General features: G+C 40.4%; 1 protein-coding gene across 4 annotated transcripts in view; it reads right to left on the bottom strand.

The window, feature by feature from the left end:
• LOC105284944 overlaps positions 1-24074 on the bottom strand; it is a 167459-nt gene that overhangs the window by 12373 nt on the left and 131012 nt on the right. For 3 of the 4 annotated variants that reach the window (XM_011348829.3, XM_026970570.1, XM_020033443.2), the window contains 11 exons: positions 8991-9078; positions 8375-8644; positions 5429-5695; positions 4984-5322; positions 4784-4903; positions 4528-4703; positions 3896-4184; positions 3684-3765; positions 3467-3611; positions 3190-3376; positions 2-3088 (listed from right to left, as the gene is read on the bottom strand). In XM_011348829.3, coding sequence (XP_011347131.2) covers positions 2937-3088; positions 3190-3376; positions 3467-3611; positions 3684-3765; positions 3896-4184; positions 4528-4703; positions 4784-4903; positions 4984-5322; positions 5429-5695; positions 8375-8644; positions 8991-9078 — 2115 coding nt within the window. In that variant the 3' untranslated portion in view covers positions 2-2936. The remainder of the gene's footprint in view (position 1; positions 3089-3189; positions 3377-3466; positions 3612-3683; positions 3766-3895; positions 4185-4527; positions 4704-4783; positions 4904-4983; positions 5323-5428; positions 5696-8374; positions 8645-8990; positions 9079-24074) is intronic. The other variant, XM_020033441.2, reaches the window with a different exon arrangement.

Here is a 24074-nt window from a genome sequence, read left to right as displayed (position 1 = left end):
CCTTTATCTTATCATTGGCGAAGGCGTATCGAGGTTGACTGCCATGTGTTTGCCTTTAGCACGAAAGCACGACGAAGACTCGATACGACGTATTAACTAACACTTTCTTTCCTTCTCTATCTCTTTCTCTCTCTTTGCCATTCTCCGCCATTGTGCCGAAAAAGGAAAATCACCGAACGACGTCACGTCGTCACCTCGTATTTTCATCTACGCCGGCGCAAATATCGGTCCGATTGGTTATTTGCCTTATCGGCCGAGCAATTAAAACCCGATGTGCTGTTTTATCCGTAGAACGTGTTATCGACACATCAAAGCGGTTGACGAGATCAATAAGATATTTACACTTGAGAATCTCTCTCAAAATTATTTTATTTAGAATCATTCTATTTAAAAAATGTTGATTTATGATAATTATTATTATGACGTCTATTTTTAGTCTATAGACGTACAACTTGGGATAATACTTATTTTATTGAGTTTTATTATTTTTATAAATATTTTACTGAAGTGAAACAATTCTTTTACAAATATATAATTATAAATTTTTATATTTATATATTACTAGTATCCCCCATCGTGGCTTCGCTCGTGATAAGTTTATAGAAAATGATATAGCCTATATGACATTCCAGGGACCCTCAAGATACTCATACTAAAATTTCAAGTCGATTGGTTCAGTAGTTTTAAAGATCCTAGGTAACAAAGGAAAATGTGACTTATCTTTATATAATAGTAAGATATACATTGGGAACTGAATTCGAATATATCATAAACATTATGCAATTTTCATATCAATCTGTAAATAAATGATTATAAAAAGGAAGGAAAACAAGGAAATTCTGTCAAAACTGATTTGAGTTTAATTACTGAAATGTTCATGTATATAAATAAAGTACAAATATAAGTGATTGATGCATATTGATGTGTATGCGTGTTTATCTCTGAATGTCTACTGCAGTCCGACTTAATAATATATACATTTTGTAAGTTGTTTTGTAAATCGCAAGAAGTCACACAGCTAATAAACGTATTTTGATAAATTAGTACTATTGTAAATAAAATTCTTCCTTTATCACTCGATAGTCTTGTTAAAAGATATCTAAACCTGAAAGAATATATATATTTTCATAAAACAAATTTCTGAAACTATGAATTATATCGTACTTGCTTTTCTCTTTTTTTATTCAATAAATATACAGTTTTAAGTGTGTGACTTCTTTACAATGTAAGCACCTTAACCGAGAGTCTTATTTTACTCCACCCAATTTGTACCGCTTATGAATCATTTCATAACGTTTCTATCGAAACGAGAAAAAAATACTTAGTAAGATATCTATGATGAGCTCATTAATTAAGTGGAGTCGATAAACTTGTAAAGTATTATGATTGTTCTTAAAGATTTATTCGATCACTTACGCATTCGGTAATATGTTATACCTCGAGTATTTTTCATTTCCACACTGAATGTATACATTCAAAATTTCAAGCTGTAGTACAAACACGCGACAAATATACATTCAAGTAACTGAATGCTTAAGTGCTTCTTTCATCCGTACCTGTGAGTTCACGAGTAGAGGTACTCTTGTTTATAAGTCTCAAAGAAGTTTTTCCAGCGGCTACTCATAAGAGATTCGTACTTTGAAAGATTTTTCTCTTGCTGTGTTTATGTTGTTCTTTCTCCGACATTGTTATAATTAAATTATGAGACTAATATCATATTTTCGGAAATAAAATTTGCATTTTCTTTCGGGGAAATTTTCTTATGAAAATTACGGAAACACAAAATACAAATCGCTTCGAGAGTACCGCTAAATCGTAAAAAAATCTCCTCTTTTCTCTTCTTTCGTCTACGCTTAATTACTATCTTATCACTACTTGTATCGTTAGAGACGTTAGTGAAGCGTGAATGTTTAAATATTGCTAGTCTTGATACGGGTTACAAATCGATCTCCATAGATTGAAAGCAATAACCAAGTCCGCATCAACCATCAGGAGACATTGAAAATTTTGCTTTGAGCAATACGAAAAGTCAATTCGTTTGCTCGATTCTGTTCTCCTTGCAACCCGATCAGAAGTAGCCACTAGAAGACAGTTAGCTGTTTCTAAAAATATTCTTAAATAGTCTACTCATTGCAGTTCCAAGGTGGTTTTAGTCGCGAGTGAGCTCCACGAAATCTGTCATATATATGCGCGTGTATGTGTATCTGTATATGTATATATGTGAAAGAATTGGCCGCCAATTTTGCGATAAACGTCTTTAAAAATGTGCCCGACATATGTAAGTCATCATTCAAGCTTCAATCACACTCGCTGATGTAGCATGCATAAAAACGAGAATCGTATCACCAAATTTAATTGTACAACTTCTGTTTCGACATAAAAGTTAACGTAAAAATTATATTCATCAATCTTTTTATCTTGTCAATTGCTACAATCTTTTTTACATGTATATAAGTTCGGCATGCAAACTGATCTATCATTAATATTTTTTAAATAAATCTATTGAAAATACTGATTTATGCTAATTGTTCCTTTATACACATTACGCATCAGTATTACTGATGAACCAATGTCTAGTCGGACATTATATATCGATTTTTCCAATCGTCATCGATGATTTATCATTCGCGCGGAATACTAAATGCATTAACTGCAATTTCAATGCAAATTATAATGCAAAAATTGTTCCCATCAAATAATGATTTTTTACCCGTTATCCTCTTATACGTGTCTCAGCCGTTATAAATATAATAAAAATGAACAGTAGGAATGAAAGGATGGGTGAGTATCGCTACGAATGAATCTTTTGATAACTTACGATATGAATATGTATGCATGTGTGAGAATATATGCGTGAACTCCTCGCACTCCTTTTCGTTATCATCTTCCTCGTTTACTTTTGCGATTTCGATCGAAGGGACGAGTGTCTTCGCCTTTTAAGGCATCATTTTGTGAGGTGCCAGCCACTTCTTCATGTAGTAACTGAAGATCGTGGAAATATAGAGAAGTATCAGGAGAGCACATGTCACACCAAGCGCTAATACCGAGGTTTTCGTTGGGCATGGCTCTACAATAGTCACTGTTTTATCTGGAAATAAGTATCGTGTTCAAAGGCAATGGATACTTAGTTTAAAGTTAACAACATCTTTGTCAAATATGCCGAAATGCGTTTTCGAAACGCGAACTCACCTTCATTGAAGTCTATGCTAGCGTCGTTCTTGAAGAACTCGGATTGTTTCTCATCGCCAAAGTCGAGCACCAAAATTTCTTGAGAAAGAGTCATATCTTCGGTTTTCTCCTCCGTTGAGTTCGCAAGACTTCTTCTGCGTCTCTTGCCCCATGATTCTACAGATTCACGTCCCCACTCGCAAACGGCCTATAAGCATGTTTATGAGTTTTTCGAATTTTAATTGCTTTGCTTCTGCATTTATAATTAACAGAAAGAATGACAAGAGTAATCAATTACCGGTTCACAGGGCCCCAAACAGTACTTTACGTTACATTGGAAGATCACGCCGTAAGATTCGGTGAATCTGAAGGCCTCGTACACAGATTGCAGGGCGTTACCGTCCGGAGTAAAACTGGGGAAAATGGAGGGATCGACGGGACACCTGAAAGTTTGGTCAGATTTACTTTGCGAACTCTATTCTCATGCTTAGATAGAAGATAAAATCATCACTCACCCTTCGTCGTCGATAATTTGGAACGTGCTTTTTGAATCTTTTGCCATAGCTACGCAACTGCGAGCGAAAATGCCGTACGGAGCTGCATAGAATATTAATATTAATTTTTGACAAATTACTGTCGGAGATTGCAGGTCAATCCTAAATCAAAGTCAGCGTTCTCGCTTTTTTCAGGAAAATTTGCGGGAATTTTTTGCAGGAAACGAACTTACTGTCTTCCGGAATTTCAATTCTGAAGGTCAATTTGTCACCAATGCGTACAGTTTCAACCTCTCGCGAGCGACTATCAAGAATACGAATCCTTGGTGGCGGCGCTTCTGGTGCACTAGTAATGCTGATCATTTCTGGATCTCTGATCGGCATCATGCCAAAGGTAATATTCTTCGACGACATATCATATGTACATTTAACTTTGTAGATTTTATCAGCCTTTGTCATTACCACGGAGTGATGCTGCAGTACCACCGTGTTTGAATAAATTCCAGTCTGAAAACCGTCACGCTGCCATGGTGAAAAGAAAGTTTGAACAGAGATTATGTACTCAAAGAAAGAGAGGTGCGATTTATTTATTGCAAACTCTTTATCGATCTTTGAAAAATGTGCATATATGTATAAGAAATAGGTTTTCCTAATTTTATGTTAAATATTACAGAATATGGAAACATATTACATATTAATACAGAAACAATATATTTTAAGCGTAATATCTCGATAAAGCGTTTAAAACTCAGCAACAGTGCTATTTAATTAAACTATTTCTAAACATGCGTATTTTGCTATATAATATTCGTGCTTTAAAGTGGCAGAATTTCATATCTTATTATTATCAGCCTGTATCACTTACCACACTTTGAGTATTACAATCCTGTCCGCTCATGGTGAGATCAAGCTTGAAATAATCGCTGTTGATAACATCAATGTTGCAGGTTTCGGATCGTCCAAGGGCGTAGATACGTCCATTGAAAGGTTTATTCGTACGAACTTGAACGGCAATACGAGTATCTTTACAGTCAACTGACACTGTAACACCAATCGTTAATCATAATTTTGTATATAGTATTACAAACTGTACTACGATTATCAGGAGATTAATTCTATACCATCGTAGCAAGTTCCAGTCTTGTCGCAATTAATATCATTTCTAGTGAGATTGTTTATCGTAGGATCTTCCGTAGTTTCAAAGACGACCGGTAATGGATCCGTTAATGGTCCAGTACCCTCTAAAATGAACGCAACAATATACACATGATTAATATTGCATTTTTCGATTATGTTAATCACGCTTGAAATGTTATCTCACTTTCACAAAAGTTTTCAAAGTAAGTGCCAACTCTTTCTCCATTATCGATTAAGGGCCTCTCCGCGTTAAGATACGTCGAAGGTCCATCCGGCAGAGTCCAATGGTCCAAATGGAAGAGTTGACAATTGTAAGCCGATCCTTGAGGAGCGCCCCGATAAAGGAAGGATCTGCAAAGAAACTCGTTCTCAATTTCGCAGGCTAATCTGCAAGCGGATTCGCTTTGAGTTTGCAACTCCTTGTCGGTGTAATAATGCAGGCCTGCGTATTGTGCGATTTTATCATCCGCCACTCCAATCCTGGGCATTTGGAAGATCCTTTGAAATTTGCAAGCCTCTTTTCCTACAAGCGTGTGATTAAACATATAGTTTATATGAATCATACAGTTTTCTTCTAATATCTAAAATTATATTTTTAATGATATTTTTAAGACCATTTAAACATTTACCTTTTAAACATAAATTCTCAAAATAATCCACACCCTGAGCATCCACAAATTGAACGTATTGACCCGTAGTTCGACGATCCGAATCACTCAAGTGACACTGAAGCGTCACGTAATTGTATTCCACGGAACGGCAGGTAAAGCGATGCTCGTTTAAGCAAGCCGCAAGACATGCCTCTTTTGTAGATGTGTAAATTAATGCATTATCTAATCCGCGAATCATCTTATTCGGAATGCGCTCGAACGCCCATGGCCGCAGGCAAACATTTTCTAAAATAATATATGATGCATGTGTTAATTTTATTTTTTTATTATGTTAATATATGATTAATTATATATATATATATATATATATATAATTATATATGTTACATAATTAATATTCTTATAAGATTTTAATACCATATTTGTAATGTCTGCTTATAAATATTTTACAGGCATGCTTGTATGTTGCAGCTATAGTAAGGACTATTTATGTAAAATGCACTTTATGTAAAATATGTTTTCTCGCTTAGTAGTTAATTTAAATCAATTTGATTTCTTATTTAACGTTTTTAATGCATGTACGATTCCTTCCTTTGAGACGTTTCAAGAGTATTAAAGCAATTGTGCATAACAAAACAAGTTTTGCCGCTTTAAATACTTCAAAGGGCTTATCAACATTTCCAGATTATGCAATGAGGGATGCGAATCATCGCGCTAAAAATCACAAGACACTGGCATGTGACTTGGCATCGTTGACACGTTGATGCCATCGATGACGCACGCAGTTGCGCATTTTGGCACGCTAGCCCGGAATATATTTCGGCCGGGCCCGTTCGGCGTTCCAATTTCTTTTGTTCCGCCCTCGAAACCGGCGCTAAAGTCGCCACCGACGAGACTTTAGCAAGCGGTGCCAATAAACCGCTACGACGCGTGACTTCCTTATGGATGAATCAGCTTCAGCCATGCAAATCCCTGACTTCGTTGACAAGACTCGCTAGTTTTGAGTAAAGCATCGTCCAGTTGATGACGATTATTCTTAGAGCAACTTGTATTTTTGAAATTTAATGAAGTCTACTTGTATATCATGGCGGAAGTCTAGTTTAAAATATTTCTAAACGTTTTATGGCCACTTGCACAACGGGCGGCACACAGAAATATTAAACATATAATACAGGATTGTAAGGATGTCAAAGAAGATTGCTAGAATGTCAAAAAAGGATAGAGTCGGTTACTTTGATCTGATATTGCAAGCCGACAGCAATAACGACCAACAAATTTTAAGCTTATGTTGGACCGTAGCTAAGATATCACCCATCGAAGTCTGTTGTTAAATTTATGACAGACTTACGAAACGCACTTTATGCTTGATTAGAGGTTGGTTTTAGAGCTATTCATGTGAAATTTTGCACGATCGTCGGCTTCCACAGAGCAGCCGAACTAGTCGACTAGTTTGACCTCTCTTCCACGAAATTCCTAATATCCTATACACACTTTTCCTTTTCACTTTTCTATTCTTTTCGTCAGGTACCTGCAAGGGCAATATTTTGAAATGCGCAGTAACTGTTGAAAAATATAATCTTTATTAAGAAGATTATATACAACTTCTCGAAATGCATTTTTCTTCAAAAATTTCTATTTATGTGCAAAGAAACGTAATGCAAACTTTAACTAAAAGAAAAACTAATCGGTTATAACAACCAAAAATTTTCAGTTACTTTAGTTTCGGTTGCAGTAACATATAGCCTTTCTGTATCAACTGAAAGATTGTTTATATCAACAAATGCTCTCGGTTCAAGGAACCGAAATATTCCGTTCCAAATGCGCCGTTGCTGTAGCCGACTGTTCGGCTATCCGTACAAGGAAATATGATTGCTATTTTACGATCGAAATTTGGCCAATCAGATCAGTCTTGCTTTACCCTGATTGATCGAATTTGAATCTTCAACTAGCAGTCTTTAATTTCCAATGTATAATCTACAGTAATGCGGATTGCATAGGTTATTGCTAAACTGCTACACTATATACACACAGTTTATCTTTTTTACTATTATATTGAACTATTATTACTATTATTATTATTATTATTATTATTATTATTATTATTTTTACTATTATTTTTTTACAATTGGTTTTGGTTATCACAACTGAATTTCAACGCGTCCAAGAACAAAAATCTCGTGTCATAACTGTATAGCTGTGTTATGACATCGAATATTACGGTTGGTACAACCGAGAACCGAAATCTTTTAGAAGAATTTTTCTGTTCCTATAACCCAGTTTTCGTTTGGTCTCTAGGAAACAGAAAATTTCGTTTGTCACAATCAAAATTCAGCTGTATTAACGGATTTTTTTCGTATATATATATATGAAATAAATGTGCTATTTTTCTAAGCCAGTATAAGTCAGCCTTTGCTTGTGTATTTTCGCTTACAAAATGTTTTCCGTGAGAACATAAACAGAAAGAAACAGGAATCTACAAGTTCGGGTCATCCGTCACAATGGTCATTTTTTGAAAGGGCATTTTAAAACCGATTATACTTTTCGTGGAGTTTCTTCGAAGACTTCCTATCTCTTCAATAACTCATCTTCCCACCTGATGATGTTTCTATCGGGTAGCGATTTTGTGAACATAAGACCATATTCTAATATTTTGCGGTCGTAACCGTCTGATTCTAAGTTTTATTTATTTTATATAAAAAACGTTACGTAGAACATATATATAAAATAAGAAAAAGAAGAGTAAAACTTACAAGCATTTGCGAGAAACAGAAAGTGAATTATCAAAAGTCCCTATTTATATACTTCTACATATCATGTTATATATTCATATCATATTTTCTCGTTATAATATATTATCCCTTAATTCTTGATAATTTTTTATTTAAATCGGAAAGAAAACTCGTGTAACATAATATCCCTTAGAATACTTTACACATGCAAATGTGCTCTCCTGCGTTCACTCACCGGATCTTATTTGCAATTTCGTCATATAGTACATATTGGCAGCTCTTTGAGGCTGCGCGGCCGGATTCGTAGCGGCCGTTTCGTTTTGCAGCTGGCAGAGAGTATCCTGCATCGGCGCCAAGGGATTCACAACGAAGGAGAACGCAGCGGCCTGACACTCCGCCTCTTCTCTACACCATCCCTGGCACTCGTACAACGACAAATTCCGTACGCTGTAATAGGTAGTGCCGCGGTAATCGTAGTCAGTAAGTTTCTCAAACGCCGTCCTAGCTGAAATGTAGAAATAATCTTTTATGTATAATGTCTTACCATTATCGATGCTAATAGAGTGACTCTGGGAAGATGGCCATTCTTTTTCTTTTCTTCTTTTATTGTTAAAAACACATTCTATTTTGTAATAAAAAAGTTTTAGAAAATATAAGCTATTATTTTAATGTTTTCTTTTATGAAATATTGTTTTTAGAACTATATTATATAAGATAATACATAATGATCTATCCCGGAATTAGTGATTTCTTTTGTTATTATTAATGACTGAGAAGTTTTTATGAGACTTTATCGAGTGCAAATACCTACCATACCTTTCCTGCCATCGATTAATTTTAAAAGAACTTACCCACCGCGGCATCGCCACGCGCTATCAGTATCATAAATATCCAGCTCGCGATTGCAGCTGCTACTGTTCTGATCACAAACGAGCCCATCTGTAATAAGAATAAGAAACCTCAATTAGAGTCGTAATTCAAATTATTCTAAATGATAATTCTAAAAGCTAAAGCGTTTTATTTTGTGAGCTAGCGCAACACCAACTCCGATGCATAAGGAAGAATAATTTCCGCACATGTGCCAAGTAATAATATACCCATTTTAAATAAAATCACATATGATGATATGAATATGTGTAAGAATACATGGTAATGAAAAGAATGTGCAAATGTTTATAAAGAAAACATCTGTCAGTCTCCTTGAAGACAAGCATGTAAGCCAGTACTTGGTGAGCCAATACTTGGTAAGCCACCGTATAATCGCATGTAGAACTTCCGCTTTCGGGGGAGTGGACACACATTAATCCAGCACATTAATCCGCAAGTAGACGGATGCTTCGATAGAGTGTTGGAGTTAATTGACTACATGGTTGATCAGGAAATACGCCTCATCTACACGAAGAGCCCGTTGTACATAGCCTGTTGAACGAGTTTAACGTTCATAAAGTTTCGAGGAGACGACTCTACCAGCCTCGATCGAGGAAACCGCGCCATTCGCCGCTGCCAGGCGTGTAATCCGCTAACACCAGTTGGGAGCATGCGAGTGGTCGACTTCCCGCGCGCGTTTTGCTCACGTTTCACGAGACCGCTTCCTAGTTTCCTTCTGCTGCTGCTTTTTGTCCCGTTCTGTTCTCGCAGGTGGTATACAAGAGACCTTCCTCCCTGTACCCTCGAGACTCGTGTCTTGATCCTCGACTTCAAGACGGCACAGGTACCGCCAAGCACGCGAGATCCTTCTTGCATATTCTTTCCCGGCTACGCTTATCTGTTACCTCATGCGATAATAACAGCAAGAAATAATACTACCGGCGAGCGTGAATACGAAAAATAAACCGTGCACCTTTCCGCTATTTCACGGTCGCTCTTTTGCCATTTGCAGGTGATGATAAAATTCTCCCGAGAACCTCTCTTATTTCTCTGGCATTGAATGCAGAGCCCGCGAATGCCAAGGATGCAAACAATGCCTTCATATTATGTAAATCTACGTGCAATGGCCCATCATCGGATTCCACAATAAGTCGTTGGCTTTGCTGACCAACTTTCTTCTCTTTCATACACGGTCAATCCGCATGACGGTAATGCGATAACAAGGTTGCAGAATATGATTATACCCAAACGGCGCAAGACCAGCCACGTAGTCTCGCGGAATTCGAGGTCACCAAGTATAATAGAGCTCCATTGGAGATTGCCAGAGGGAAGGAGAGCCACATCGTTGCCTGTACCGAGGCCAAAGGTTCAGCCTCCCCTCTCTGTCTGCGACCCCGTAGACTCTCATCGCGACCCGGCACCCACGAGATGCACGTCGTGGCAAAGTCGCGCGCTAACAATGAGGAATGCGCTTAGGTGTGCTCGGTAGGCAGGTTGATGCACTGTTACGAAGATTAATGCGCCTACCGAGGTGAAAGAAACGCGCGCGCGCGGAAGAAGCGTTTCTTCTTCGTCCCGCGCGAGGTCACGAGTTACCTGAGAAACTCGGATTTCCGGGGTGCAGCAGCCTGCAGCCCACACATATACGCATACATACATACACGCACAGTGCAGTATAAATTCTTTAGTTCTACTTGGATCAATCAATATACGTATCGATATTCGACACTCGCAACGCAATGCTACATCGATCATTATCGAAATGAGCGGCTCCTGTAATGATAAACGAATCATCATGTTTATCAAGATGTATGTATTATACAAGCCAGAACAAGTATTGTCGTGTTCCAGTTCTCATTGATTCGCATCAGGAAGAGATGGAGATACGCAATGCGGTAACTCGACGACCTTAATGATCGCGCGCGCGCTTGGCGATTCATGCTGTCGCCAGCCGTTGTGCGTACCAGAAAAGTTATTCCGCGTACGCACAAAGCCCTGACCTTTACGTCACAACCGGTCTCGTCTCGCGATATACCAAGGAGAAACCTGGCTGACGAGTTCGCAGGCCGGTGATATTCCGCAGGAGCCTAAGGCGCGTTCGGCGTGCGGGATCGACACTTCCGGTAATCCTCGATGTACCTGTGCGAATAACACGCCTACCGGATTTCAGTCGCCTTTTTGTGAGAGATGCGTTTCTTGGTAGCGAGAAGGCCCTGATTACTTGGTGCATCGTTCCTATGTACCAGGAAGGTTGCGGCTCGACGCACCCCGGCTACTGAACATGCAGATTTATGCTTCTTGCAACGTCAATGCCGTTTGAATTAATGGCTTCCCCGAAGGATCCCGTCGAACGCTAGAGAGATGCGCGGCGACTTGTTTCTCTTGCTATTTCCCATATTCGCAGAGGATTTATCGAATGGTAAATCTTTTATCACGTTTGAGTACTTCATGCAAATGCAATTTCTCGTACCATTCCATTTACAGATCGCAACTCGATGATAACTGCTCGGCATTGCTTGGACATTGTAGATGAAGCATGACTATCTCGATGAAGACATCAACTGAATGCGCATCAATATTCCGTCAATGTTCACCAGTACCGATATCGATGCTCTCCAGGTGGAACTGATTAAATGGTGAAGAAAATTGTTCCGCACACCGTGTTATATCCCCGGCATCGGAAAGGGAAAGGGAAAAAGTTTTACGGAAAGGCAGGATTGTTATTTCTGCCAGCGCATACGTTGCGCGCATAGTACTCATCGCGATTCTTGAACTTGTACTTCTTATTCTATTTCTCTCTCTCTCTCTTTCCTTCTCCTCTTCACTCTCCCACGAATGATGCTGTGATAGAGGGAACCAGCGCGGCGTTCCGAAGAGAGGAATTGTTGTTCGTCTAGGGTCGCTTCACACCCTCTCGGCAAACCGCTTCCCGTCACGATATTATATCCGCTTTCGTGATGAATCGGACTGCTCACCGTAGAGATTTACATGAAAGCGAAAAGCAGACCTTCATGTGCGCACATGAGAAATGTAAACCTCATCTCAGTGAATAGCAATGAGGTAAAAAGGGAATGCGATGCACGGCGCCTAGTTAATTAAAATAACTCTGTCTGTGTGAATATGTTAACGGTTCGATTTTGTTTGTTTGCGACATTGCAAGACATTTATTCGTGAAGATTCTCTCATGTACAAAACTAATAAAGTAGAATTTATTACAGTTTATTATTACTGCATTTGTTTATTACAATTTATTATATCAGAAAATTTGCTTATTACGTTAGGAAAATAGATTATGTATTTGCTCAAACAAATGATAAAATGAGCGATATTACACACAAGATAATTCGAAAATATCTTATAGAAGACATTATATGTTTTAATATGAGAAATAATAAAACAATTACAATAAAACATAAATCGATTATGAAAACTTGTAATTCTCTTGAGAATTCTCTTCGTCACGCATTTCTGGAACTTTCATGAATAAAAAAAAAGTCGTTGAGTATTTTCGCACACCATGATGAACTCGATGAACTCGAACCTGATCTACGGCTATCCCCAGCGTAGTGCAGGCCAGTAGCATCAGCGTGGATTCATAAATAATGAGCTTGCAGGAACGCAAGAATAGAAGGCAGGGAGTAAGGGAATGAGAAAAAAGAAGCGAAACGAAAGCTGGCGTGGAACAACGGATTCATAAACAATAAAGGCACGCATATTGTGCTCAGACTTTTCGAAATAGTTAGAAGAAATATGCAGCTGCGAAAAATTTTCATAACCTCATTATAAATATCGTGTTTCTCTTTTTCAAGAGTTTATTCATTATATGGACCATGAAATTGAATTTGCTTCAATCTGCCACGAGAAAGAATTGGCTACTGCAATACTTTAACGTACTAAAACTAAATATTTCTAAATTTTATTATTACTCGAAAATCACATTATTTTAAATATTAAAGAGTACATCATTGTTGTTACTTTCTAGACAGCTACTCTAAACGTAGAACTCGCCTAATGATATTCCGTAACATACAATCTGAGTGCAGAAACTGGATGAGAAAAAGCTTTTGCCTTCCAGTGATAACGTAAGATGAGTAATAACTTCTTGGAATCGATCGATCGATCGGATAAAACGTGCGCGGGAATGCACTGGTCGATCTCGATAAGTCCTGTAAGTAATTAGCAGCTCAACCGTCAATGTACCATGTTGAGGATGCAGAGGCGGGAAAGCCGAAGACGGAACAAGCAAAGGAAAGAAAAAATATATGATTATACTTGTACGCTCTGCCGTGACGGAAGACTTCGTCTTGGTGTGACGACCTACGGCGTAGGAGCCCTTTCCTTCACGCTATCAGCACGGGAATAATAATCAGACAGGCGAGAGAGAAGGCCGACCTTTCGGCTCTCATCTCCATCCATCCGGGATATTATCCAGGTAGATGCTATAAACATACTATTCTAGCGGCGAGACTTGTCCTACAACAGTGAATATTAAAATGATGTATTGCCGTTGTAACGAGTTCTATAAATCAGTGGCTTGAAATGGCTTTTCTAAAGTCGGTTTTCTTTACTCGCCAACAAAGTAATAAAAATCACTTTTTTATTTAATCATAATCATGTTTGCATGATTGTGCAAAAGTGTAAAATATTATTCTGCGAAATTGGTTAGTTCTTGAAGCTATGAAGAGATCATCCTGAGCTGATAGAGGATACGTGGAGGAACTCTCGCGATGAATATTCTGTCAGAAGCGCATTATTGTGGAAAACTTTGACATTCAATGATGAGAAAAAACATTCAAGCCAGAAGATAGATGCGTACAGAAATCTATGGTTTTACTTTAAGGTTTCATATCATGGAGACAGCAATCGCGTGAAACTCATAAGCGACCTTTCAACTCGCGTCTTCATCTTTATTTTCCAAAGAGATCATTTCAAGCCTGATTCACGCAGAGGAAATGTTAACAAGATAAATTACGCGTGCGGAGAATCTGCGCAAATGAATTCCATGCTTCTTTATGAAGAAATTAAGCCTTTATTTTCTCTTTTTCAGGAGGAAATCATCAATTGTCCGATAGATGAAGAAAAGTACTAGAAAATCATGGCAAATATTTTGAAAATTGACATGTTTAGTACTTCGATCACTAAAGACTCAAGATTTTCCTTTAAAAAAGCACCGAATTAATTTGCATCTCTCTTGTTTCTTGCTAATCATGATATCGATGTTCATATAATCGAGAAGCGGCGACAGTAATCATTGCGAATGTTGAGTAATCGACAGTATTGCTGTAAGCGACAATACTAACAGTACATTTGAGCAAAAGCTATTAATTATCGAGAAAAGTATTAATTACGTAGCGAGACAGTTAGTTAGGAGGGCTGTCTACATTTATTTCAAATTGAAGGTTTCACACAGCTGAAGAAAGCGAGCATACGACTTTATCATTTCTCACCCGGCGCGATCCCGGATTTCTTCATCCTTAACGGAAATTATCCTCACGGCGAATTACGGTGCTTAAGCGGCTGAATAAAGAGAGATGAAGCACGGAAATGTACTGCGCTCAAAAGCGGCGCATTGCACGTAAACCGGAATAAGTAAACGCCAACTCGCGTGAGATAGTGATACAGGATAACATCTGTGACGAGGTAATGAAGAGACACGAGAGAGATTACTTTTCTGCGGTCACGAATCGGATTGCGCGCGTGAATCATTCTCGCTTTGAATGGACAACGGCTATTAAATGTACGCGAGCTGAGGAGATGCAATCCGAGTTCCTAAAAGATATATAATTGTATAGTACGTTGATTTGACATTAAGTAGATAAATAGTCATTTAGTGACGTGGTAAATTTAAGAATTATAAAATAGAAAAAGCATAATTAGACTTCGTGTGATGAGAATAAAAAAGATTACATTTAGATAATTATACGATAATAGTGCAATTTAATACAAAAATAACGTTTTTTTAATTTTTCTCACGATTATCTACACGATATCCCGTAATTCACGAATAATCGATAAAAATTGCATTACATTTCATGTTAGGATCTTTAGTCAGGATAAAATATTAAATCCACAAGCAGATCTCCGATATATTTGAAATAAATCGAACACGTTAATTTACATCATCTATCAATTACAGTTTGATATTGGCTTGGTGGATATATATATTAATTATGATCATAATAATAGTGTTTAGTTTGTTGAACAAGAAAACTAACAGGGAAAGAAAAAAGAAAAGAAGAGATTCTTCCGCAATGAGGTCGCGCTTATTTTCTTCGTAAAACCAAGTACCCTACAGCTACACTCGAGGTAATCTTTATATTCGCAGGGCAAGGAAAGGAAGCAGCTATACGCCACGATGCTGAAAAGATAAGGCAACCTTGTAAACTAGATTTCCTGCGCAGAAAATGTATCGCGGGATTTCAGACTAGTTGTGAAAATCTTCGTCGAGATCTTCACAACTTCCTTCGATAAAGTTGTAAGTTGTAAGAAAACATTGCAAGGAATGACAATTATATGGCTAAGGAAAATTTGCAGTGACAGCGAATAAAAATAATTAACCATTCAGTTAATTAACTAGTTACATTATACGGAGAAAATTTATATCATTTTCCTGTTTACGAGAAAAAAATTTATCAGGAACTTGTGTTATAAGTTGCAAAGATGCAACGTTGAGAATATCGTCGTGCATAGCATGGAAAACAGTAGCCGATAAGACAATTCTCACACTTCGAAGACCGAACTGATAATTAAATGATGGCGCTCATTTACAAACTACTGTTACTTCTACTTCACTTTTACTAGAAAAAGTGCATTATAAACTATTTTATTTGCAAAAAAGAAACTGTAGAAGCAATTTCTATTGCTTCATACTTAGCGAAAATTACAGTTTATAATTAATGTCTAGACAATTAATGATTTTGTTAATTTCAGCTAAGATAAAGACTGATAATTAATCAATCATATTGATTAATACCTAGATGTTAGGTTTTGATGGATATAAAATAAATGAGAATTTTATAATAATTTAATACTAGCTTTCAAACAAGGTGACTAACAAGGTGACAAAAGATTGATTAATGTATTCTTGCTTTCCCTGTATTTCAGTTATGTGAGAAGATCCAACTTAATTGCCCAAGGCTGAACACAGAGAGAGCAGAGAATGCTGACAACGTGTGTAAGTAAAGTTCGCGTTTCCCGCGGACAAGATTGATAATTAACCGGTCGAGATGACGGTCGCTGTGCCGTTACTCCGTATTATAATGAAGCAAAGTGCGAAATTTGAGGACACAGCTAAGGATGCCAGGAACGGTGCGCTCTCGTGTTTACAGTTAAGTCGCTGACGTAGCGGATCGCTTATCCTACCGCGGTACTTTCATGTGATGTGGTCACTCCGTAGAATCGTAAGAAATTTATCCCGAGGTAGTGGGAAGAAGAATAATGCAGAATGCAACCAAGCTAGCATCGCGTTACACCGTTAGACCGACGTGCGCCAGCAATCTACCGTGAATCGCATCATGAAATCTTGAGACTGCTCGCTGATGAGCGAGAGCGGCTGCAGCATCATCGCGCGTGAGTGTATGTTCCCAAGGAAAGTGTCTTGAGGGATTGATCCGATGCGCTTGAATGTCCGTATATTAAACACGTATATTGTATTCATTTTCTTGGCGGGACTTCTGCTAGGCTACATACCTTTCTCCTTCTCTCGCGGAAAGAGTAAATTTCATCCGCAAGTTTTTGCTAACAAGAGCATTTTTCGAGCGCTTCTAAATTCAATGAACTTCTAACCCACTTAGGGCGGGATCGCAACGGGTTCGATATCGGGCGCTCTCGTGTCGCGGTGTCGTATAAATTTAATTACGCTAGAAACACCGGTTCGCAAACTGCCGACACGACAGCCGCACGGCAAAACCGGCAAACGACTCACGCTACCGAGAGCGCGATAGCTGATCCTGCCGCGCCGCGCCGTCGAGGACATTACGCGGTCGTGCTCATGCGAAGTCGTAACTACGAGGACATTTTGTCCCCTCGTTGGGCGCCGCTCCAGCCGGCGTGTTTCGTGATTTTTGCGTCCGGCACCCTGAGCTGATCTCGCGCCGCATTTTCTTCTCTCTCCTCCGCGCTCATCCGGCTCTTCTGGTTGGCCGATGCAAATGGAACGACCGGGAATAGGAGCTCGGAGCAAAACCAGCGAGGCAGGACGGCGAGACAAAACGATCTCCAGGAGGAACTGTATCCGCTGTACCGCTCAAGGACACGATTCAACTCGAAAGCGGGTGCAAGCCGTGACAAGCGGTAGAAGAAGCGGGAGGCGAAGAAGAAGAAGAAGTCTACAAGAGATCGAGAACTAGAAGAGCGAGAAGGGGAGTATTTACGGATCCTGATCCGTGCGTCCACGGTTACACGAAACCGCTTGTTCGCGGGATTTTTCCCGATTGACCGCTGCAGATGCAGCCACCGGAGAAGCTTGGAGGTCTACCGATCCTAGGACAGGATGCGGTCCGACGACGACTAGCGACCCGAAGAGGAGGGACGAGGGAGGATTCGTTCCTCCTTTATCGTCCCTTGGATCGCCGCGTGGATGCGATAAATTAATGCTCTCGGGGGCGGCTTCGCCGACGGGAACACTTAGGATAATTTCCATCCCGTGTCCCTTTGGTCGGCATCATCGGCCGGAGAGCGCTCCTCGTGAAATGTTCGCGATTTCGAGACGCTTTTACGCTCGCGCCAGTAGGGTACACGTAATGAATACCTTCGCGAGTCTTTATCGGACGATCGGTAGTTTCATTTAATTTGCGTTAATCGTCTCGCAGGAAACTTACATAGCCGCGCGCATCCTACGAGCGCAGTTATTAATAATTCGCGCTTTTATCAATTGAAATTTTTACTCTTCTTCTATCGATCACATTATTGCTCAACTTAATCTTTTTTACGACTGCTTTAATTTACTTTATATATGATAGTTGGATCATCATGTTAATCGACAGTTAGTAATGCGAGCGTGAAGGACGAATCGCGCTGCATCTGGATGCACTGCTTTCGCTCGCAGGAACGACCGATGCTCGCCACGGAGTTCAATGAACCGGTCGATAAATTGCGCGTCTACGATTCCCCCCACTTTGCAGGCGCGAGTCGACGTCTCTCATACTCGGTAATTACGGATTCGCTGGTCAGCTAATGGCTATTTAGAGCGGACCAGGCGTGATTTAACATCGCGCTCGAGTACTTTACCTTACTCGCGGCGCGGTGTACTTTTCGGTGGTTCGCGTATTGCATCCCGGGAAAACCGATCGCACCCAACAGACTGCGAGTGCCAGTGCGTAGAGAGAGGAAAACGAGCGAGTCCAACGGCGCAATCGTCCAGTTAGGCGTTTTTCTATCGCGGGGATGCCGCGCCCGCCGGCGACTGTACGCTAGGTAATAAATTATTCGAGGATTACGCGATGAATCTAATTATATGAGCAGTGCGATTGCGATTGCGATTTACGTTCGGGCTGGTTCGACTCACGTGTACGTAATTTGCATGTTAATGGAACGAATAATAAACACGCATGCTCCAAGCATGCGCACTGATACCGCGTTGTCTTCCTTATTCGAGCTCGAGACCGCCTATACAGCTTGGCAATTAAAACTTGGCTCACAAACATCAGATTAACCGTTCGGGAAAAATTGCGGCAAAAACATCGAATCCTTGTAAAATCGATTTATCGATATATATCGATGTAACGTCTAGACACATAACTAGTTAGACGTAACTACGCTAACGACCCGAGTGATCCCGCTTACGAGAGAAAATGAGAGAAAATGACTGGAAAAGATGCGCAGAGAACTTATTGCAATTTGAGTACGAGATAACAAAGCGCCTCGAATGTTTCACGGTCGCTCAAAATGCGGGTTAGTGCTGCGGCCGGAGAAACTTTCACCGTGCCTGCTCGAGTTTGAGAGAATCTTGATTGCATCCTGCTTACGTAACGCAATAGCCGCGGGAACAATGGCATTCGTCTATTAGCATACGAGTCATCCACAGTTGCATCCATCACTTGTCAGTTCGAGACGCGTGAACCAGATCAAGTCTCGATCAACCCCGAACTTTCATTCGGGCGCAGACCCACCCTCGAAGAGAGGAGCTAGCGGATGAGAAGAAAAAAAAGAAGAGGGAGTAGCGGGTGTAACCGGGCCGATTATTCGAGCCGCCCGCGGTGAACGAGACGAGCCGTTGTCCGTGCTCGGCGCAGCGCGTAATGAGAAATGATTTGGAGTTAATGAGCTCCTCGGTTGACGAACACGGCCCGGCGCATGCACGCGAATGCACGGCCGCAGCTGCCGAAGAGCGAATGCAGATGCAGTGGCGCGCATGCAGATACAGCGGCGGCCGAGTATCGTTCCGCGGAGATGAGTAAAGCCTGCGTGCGGCACGAACGAGCGCGAGACACGGCAGGAGCGCGGCGTGGCCGCTGAAAACGCACGGACGGGAACGACCTTGGCTTCTGAACCGCATGGTGCTCACACATGACCGGTTTCGGTCGATTCGTAGCGCTACCGGTAGCGGCGAAAGTGATGGCTGCGTTTTTACGTGTCTCCCGCCAAGTCCATGTACGCGATCTCTCGCGAGATAATTGGATGTGTGCGAGGATCCCTTTACATGTGCCTCCCTATTAATTCGAATCGGGAGAGATAGGTAAGGACGAAGGCAGCAGGATCGCGAGGATGCACATGTGCTCGTTTCGCGCCGGCTATAAATGCACCCGTCCGCCAGAAATAAAATGAAGAAAACCGAGCGACGTGAGGCGCAACGCGTTTCTCGGATGAAAGCTCACTGTTAGGATCGAGATCCATATTCCTCCAGCTTTCTGATGATACACGCACGATGATTGTTCAATTAAAAAATTGTGCTCGTGCACGTTTTATTTTGCACCTTTCGTATATCGCTGTTGCGTCAAACAACCGTGATATATAATCAAGGAACCCGTAATCAACGCAACTCAAGTCACGGTAAAAAGCGCACCGGGTGTTTTCCTTGGATATAACGTAAAGGTAATGATGTAAAGTGAACTTAGAAGAGTTGGCAATTATGCGACGTACGCGATTCATCGAGAAGACTGTGCGAGCACAAACCTACGCAATGTTGATATTTTCAATTGATTTTCATCTGATTTTTCCGACTATTACCCTGTCCTGATGTATCCATTACTGCTTCGCGAATTGAAATAGCTTAACCGCTCGTAATATCCCGTATCATCGGCGGAATTGCAGACGAGCCACGTGGAATCGGTACAGGCGAGGCCGGCACTGCGTGTGGTTGGAAAATTTTTTTTTTTATAAAATTTTTCCGCGGCCTATTATATACGCATCTCTCGGCGATTTGCTTTGCCGCCGGCACGCGTGTACGAGCGATTCTCCGGAGTCGTACTCATCGTACCGGATGCAGCGGCTGCAGCGGCAAGACTGCACACCGTGTAATCAGTCCGTAGGCGCGTACCCCAACTCATTTCCAACTAATAACGCATCTGCGTGCGGCGATCTCATCAGAGGAATATCAAATCAGGAAATAGAGAGTTAGATTAATAATTAGTTAGATACATAAGTAATTCAAGCCTACCTAGAGTTTTCTTCTTTCCTTCGGGGAAAGAAGAAAACGTAGCCTCCGAGAGCGCGAATAAAACCGCACTCAGAGGCGGCAAGAAGGTAAAAAGGAAAAGGACCAAGTTCCAGCCGTAGCGCGAAACTGTTCATCCTGCGAGACTGCCCGCAGGCACTATTGAATTATTTCATTGCCTGTCTCGAGATAGGAAGTTACAGCTGGCTAGCGGATAAAGTGGATAAAGAAGATGGCGTATGCCCATATGGACGGAGGTATAAAAGATTGTCACCCCCAGGCGCCGAACTCGGACTTTAATTAATTGCCTTAGGAAATTTTACATTGTTCATGTGTAGATTCCTCTTCTTCCTTCCTCCTCTCGCTCATTCTCTTTTTTGGTTTCGAATTATTATATTATATTACTCCACTTACTCAATTACGTCATTATTATCATGCTATTCTAATTATGTTAATGGGCAGCTCTCTTGTCAGAGCTAATAACTACCTGCGGTGGATCAAAGTAGGCAAGATCCCTGTACTTTCGTGAGAACAGCGCTTGCTACATACCACCTTCTGCCCATAGCAACTGTGCCGGATGCTCTTACGGTACGTATATCTCGTACAGTGTATAAATATTACATGTTAAGATATGCCAAGTTGCAACTTATACCGCAAAAACATGGATTAAAGGCAGATTAAGGTTATACGTTTCCCAAGACAGATGCAAACGGATTCAATGCGGTACGCGCTATAGCGTGCAATCAATCCACAAGATGACCACGCATTTCTCGCCAAGACTAAGGATAGACACAGTAACGCTTTCTTAGTTAGTGGTTCACGGACGAGCCGCATTTCATCGAGAGCGATGCTTCTATTTTTCCGCCGCATTGTAGCGCTTTATAATTGCTCTAAGGCTGAATTTTCTCTGTGAATAATTGCGCCATGAGTAATTGCAAAGACCTCGGATATATCTCATACGAGTGATTCATTTGCTGCCGATCTTTTCGCACGAGGTTGAATAAAAATCACACGGGAGATATAAATTACGTTCCTTATTTGTGGATCTTAAGGCAAGAGGAGGCGCCGGTACGAGATTATAACGGTACGCAAAGGGCTGAAACGGCAGATCTAAGCGTTCTCGTATGACGTAGCCAGACAAGACTGGGTGTTCACCGAGTAATTAATCAGCAACTTCAAGTTCGATTGCGCAACCGTGAGTTTTCGAACGTCAGTTTCGCCTCAACTCTCGGCGAAGGTACCGTTACGCAAGAGACGGCTACGAAAAGGAGGAGGAAAAACGGTAGACCCCCTCGTGTGCGTGCCTCTTTCTTCTCTGGTTCCTTCGTCATTTTTTTCTTTATTTTGCTCTATACTCCTCTTCCGCTTCTGCTCCTCCCACGCTTTGTCCACCTACTCGGTAGTTACGAGCAACGGTTTGTCGTGAGAGGGCTCCTCGCGATTCCAATTTTCTGCCGCTTTGGAAAACCTTCTGATCCCGGAACCATCGTTCAGACACCTTCGTATCTGCGATTTGAATGTTTTTGTTGTCCCAAAATGCAATTTTAACGCGATTTCCTATCGTCAGACATGTTGAATTGAAAAATTGTAACACGTGCTTTCTGTGCGGATTTAACGGGATTAGATGCGTGATTTGTGTAGCTGCCAGATACAAGTTACCTACTGCATTTACGGTCGTTTCATGCATCGTACTATCGGCGCTTTTATGGTCAACGCTTGTTATGGAATTCATGCGTGAACTTGATAACACGCAATGGTAGAATACAAATGTAACAATCGAGGAAGTCTCTGTCGGATTGAAATTATCATTACCTCAAGTGCAATTGAAGGGTTGAGTGCAACAATGATTTAACTCGTCCTTCTGAGAAATTGAGGAACTCTACATTAAAGATGAGGAAGCGTGGTAGTATTTTATACTTCCTATGCTATTTCGTGTTTTATATTATTTATTTTTTACAGGAAATGACAAAAAGAAATTATATATCATCTTATTTATTTTATATTTAATGCACGCAAGTTTATTAAAACATTTTGTGATTATATATAATCCTGTAAATATAGTCTGGCCGTTCCGGATCTTTTGGATATTATTAGAGTTTTCACGCTTATTCACATTTACAAATTCTAGTTTCATGTATACGATTTAGTAATGAAAAATTCTCGCTGTTAAAACACAACAGGTAACAGGTAGAAATAAGTTTCCAATAAACGCAGGAAAAAAGATTTCCGAAAGACGCTGCACGCAACGGTCCATGTTTTACAAATTCAATCGTCTTTAAATTATACCCTTCGATGTCGGGGGTCTGTCGTTTCTCGTAGCTAATGAAAATAAGAACGTAATGATGGAGAAGATAAAGAGGCTGAAGCCGAAGGCCAGGCCATACAAGCAGAGGCGAAGAAAAAGGAATTAAAAAATATCTAAACCTTCGAGATGCCCTCGGCGAGGAAAGGATTCAGAATATGCCGACCGATAATAAGACAATAAATCACAGAAGAGAATTTTGCGAACTTTAAGGCTCGTGAATTTTTTAGTACCGCATTTACGAACATGGTTACAGTTTTTTTTTCTAAATGTCACAAAAATGAATAATTATATGCACACATTCCATGCTTATTAAATTCGTCGTGACCAATACGAGTTGCCAGAGAACAATGAATTCTAAGAGCGCGACTCTCAAGTAACTTTAACCGCCTGTTATTAACGCTGTCGGGGCGTCGTTGTTAAAGTCGCGTTAAAGTTAGCACCGATTGTTCGCTTTCCGCAGTTACGACTTACAGTTATCTACACATACTGCACGGAATTCAGATCGCCGATTCTCAGCTGGCCCGCCTGCTGCGTTAAATCGCCGATCTCGGTGTAAAACTCATCGCGGAAATGACGGTAACGGTCTTGCACGAACGTAAATTACGAAATGCTCGCGGCATTGACCGCGATTGGCTCTGAGCCATCTGTCCTTGTCGCATCGACACTGTATTTATTAATATTTTCCTGACAATGCAAAATCTATAATATTGCATGGAATAATTCGATGCTTCAAATTCCTCTTCAAAGATCTTAGAATCAGTTGTTTTGCAATAACGTATTAATGAAACACGTAGAAACTAACACTTAACATTTACGTAATGGAATCTCATATCTTACCAGTGCCTCTTACGAAATTAGTATGAAACTGGTATGAAATTAGTATGAAACTGGACTCAAGAGTTTGCCGAATAAAAGCAAAAGGTCTGCGGGCTTAACCATAAATAAGTAATGCAACGACACTCGTGTATCGATGCCGGTTAATTAATTTAATAAGGGTTGGTCGTCACACCGTACAGAACCCAACCATCTCGCGTGTGTGATCTCTTGGTCGGCGCTCACGCGTAACGTAAGATCACGCATGTTTAACTCATATCTCGCCAGCAATTTCGCGTCGGATTATCACGTATCACGAGGAAAAGCTTTGAGAGATGCCGCACCCATATTATTTAT

This window comes from Ooceraea biroi, chromosome 6 (assembly GCF_003672135.1).
Source record: "Ooceraea biroi isolate clonal line C1 chromosome 6, Obir_v5.4, whole genome shotgun sequence".
Taxonomy (NCBI): domain Eukaryota; kingdom Metazoa; phylum Arthropoda; class Insecta; order Hymenoptera; family Formicidae; genus Ooceraea; species Ooceraea biroi.
Note: the sequence above shows the minus strand (reverse complement) of the source record. Positions and strands in the feature narration are given on the sequence as shown.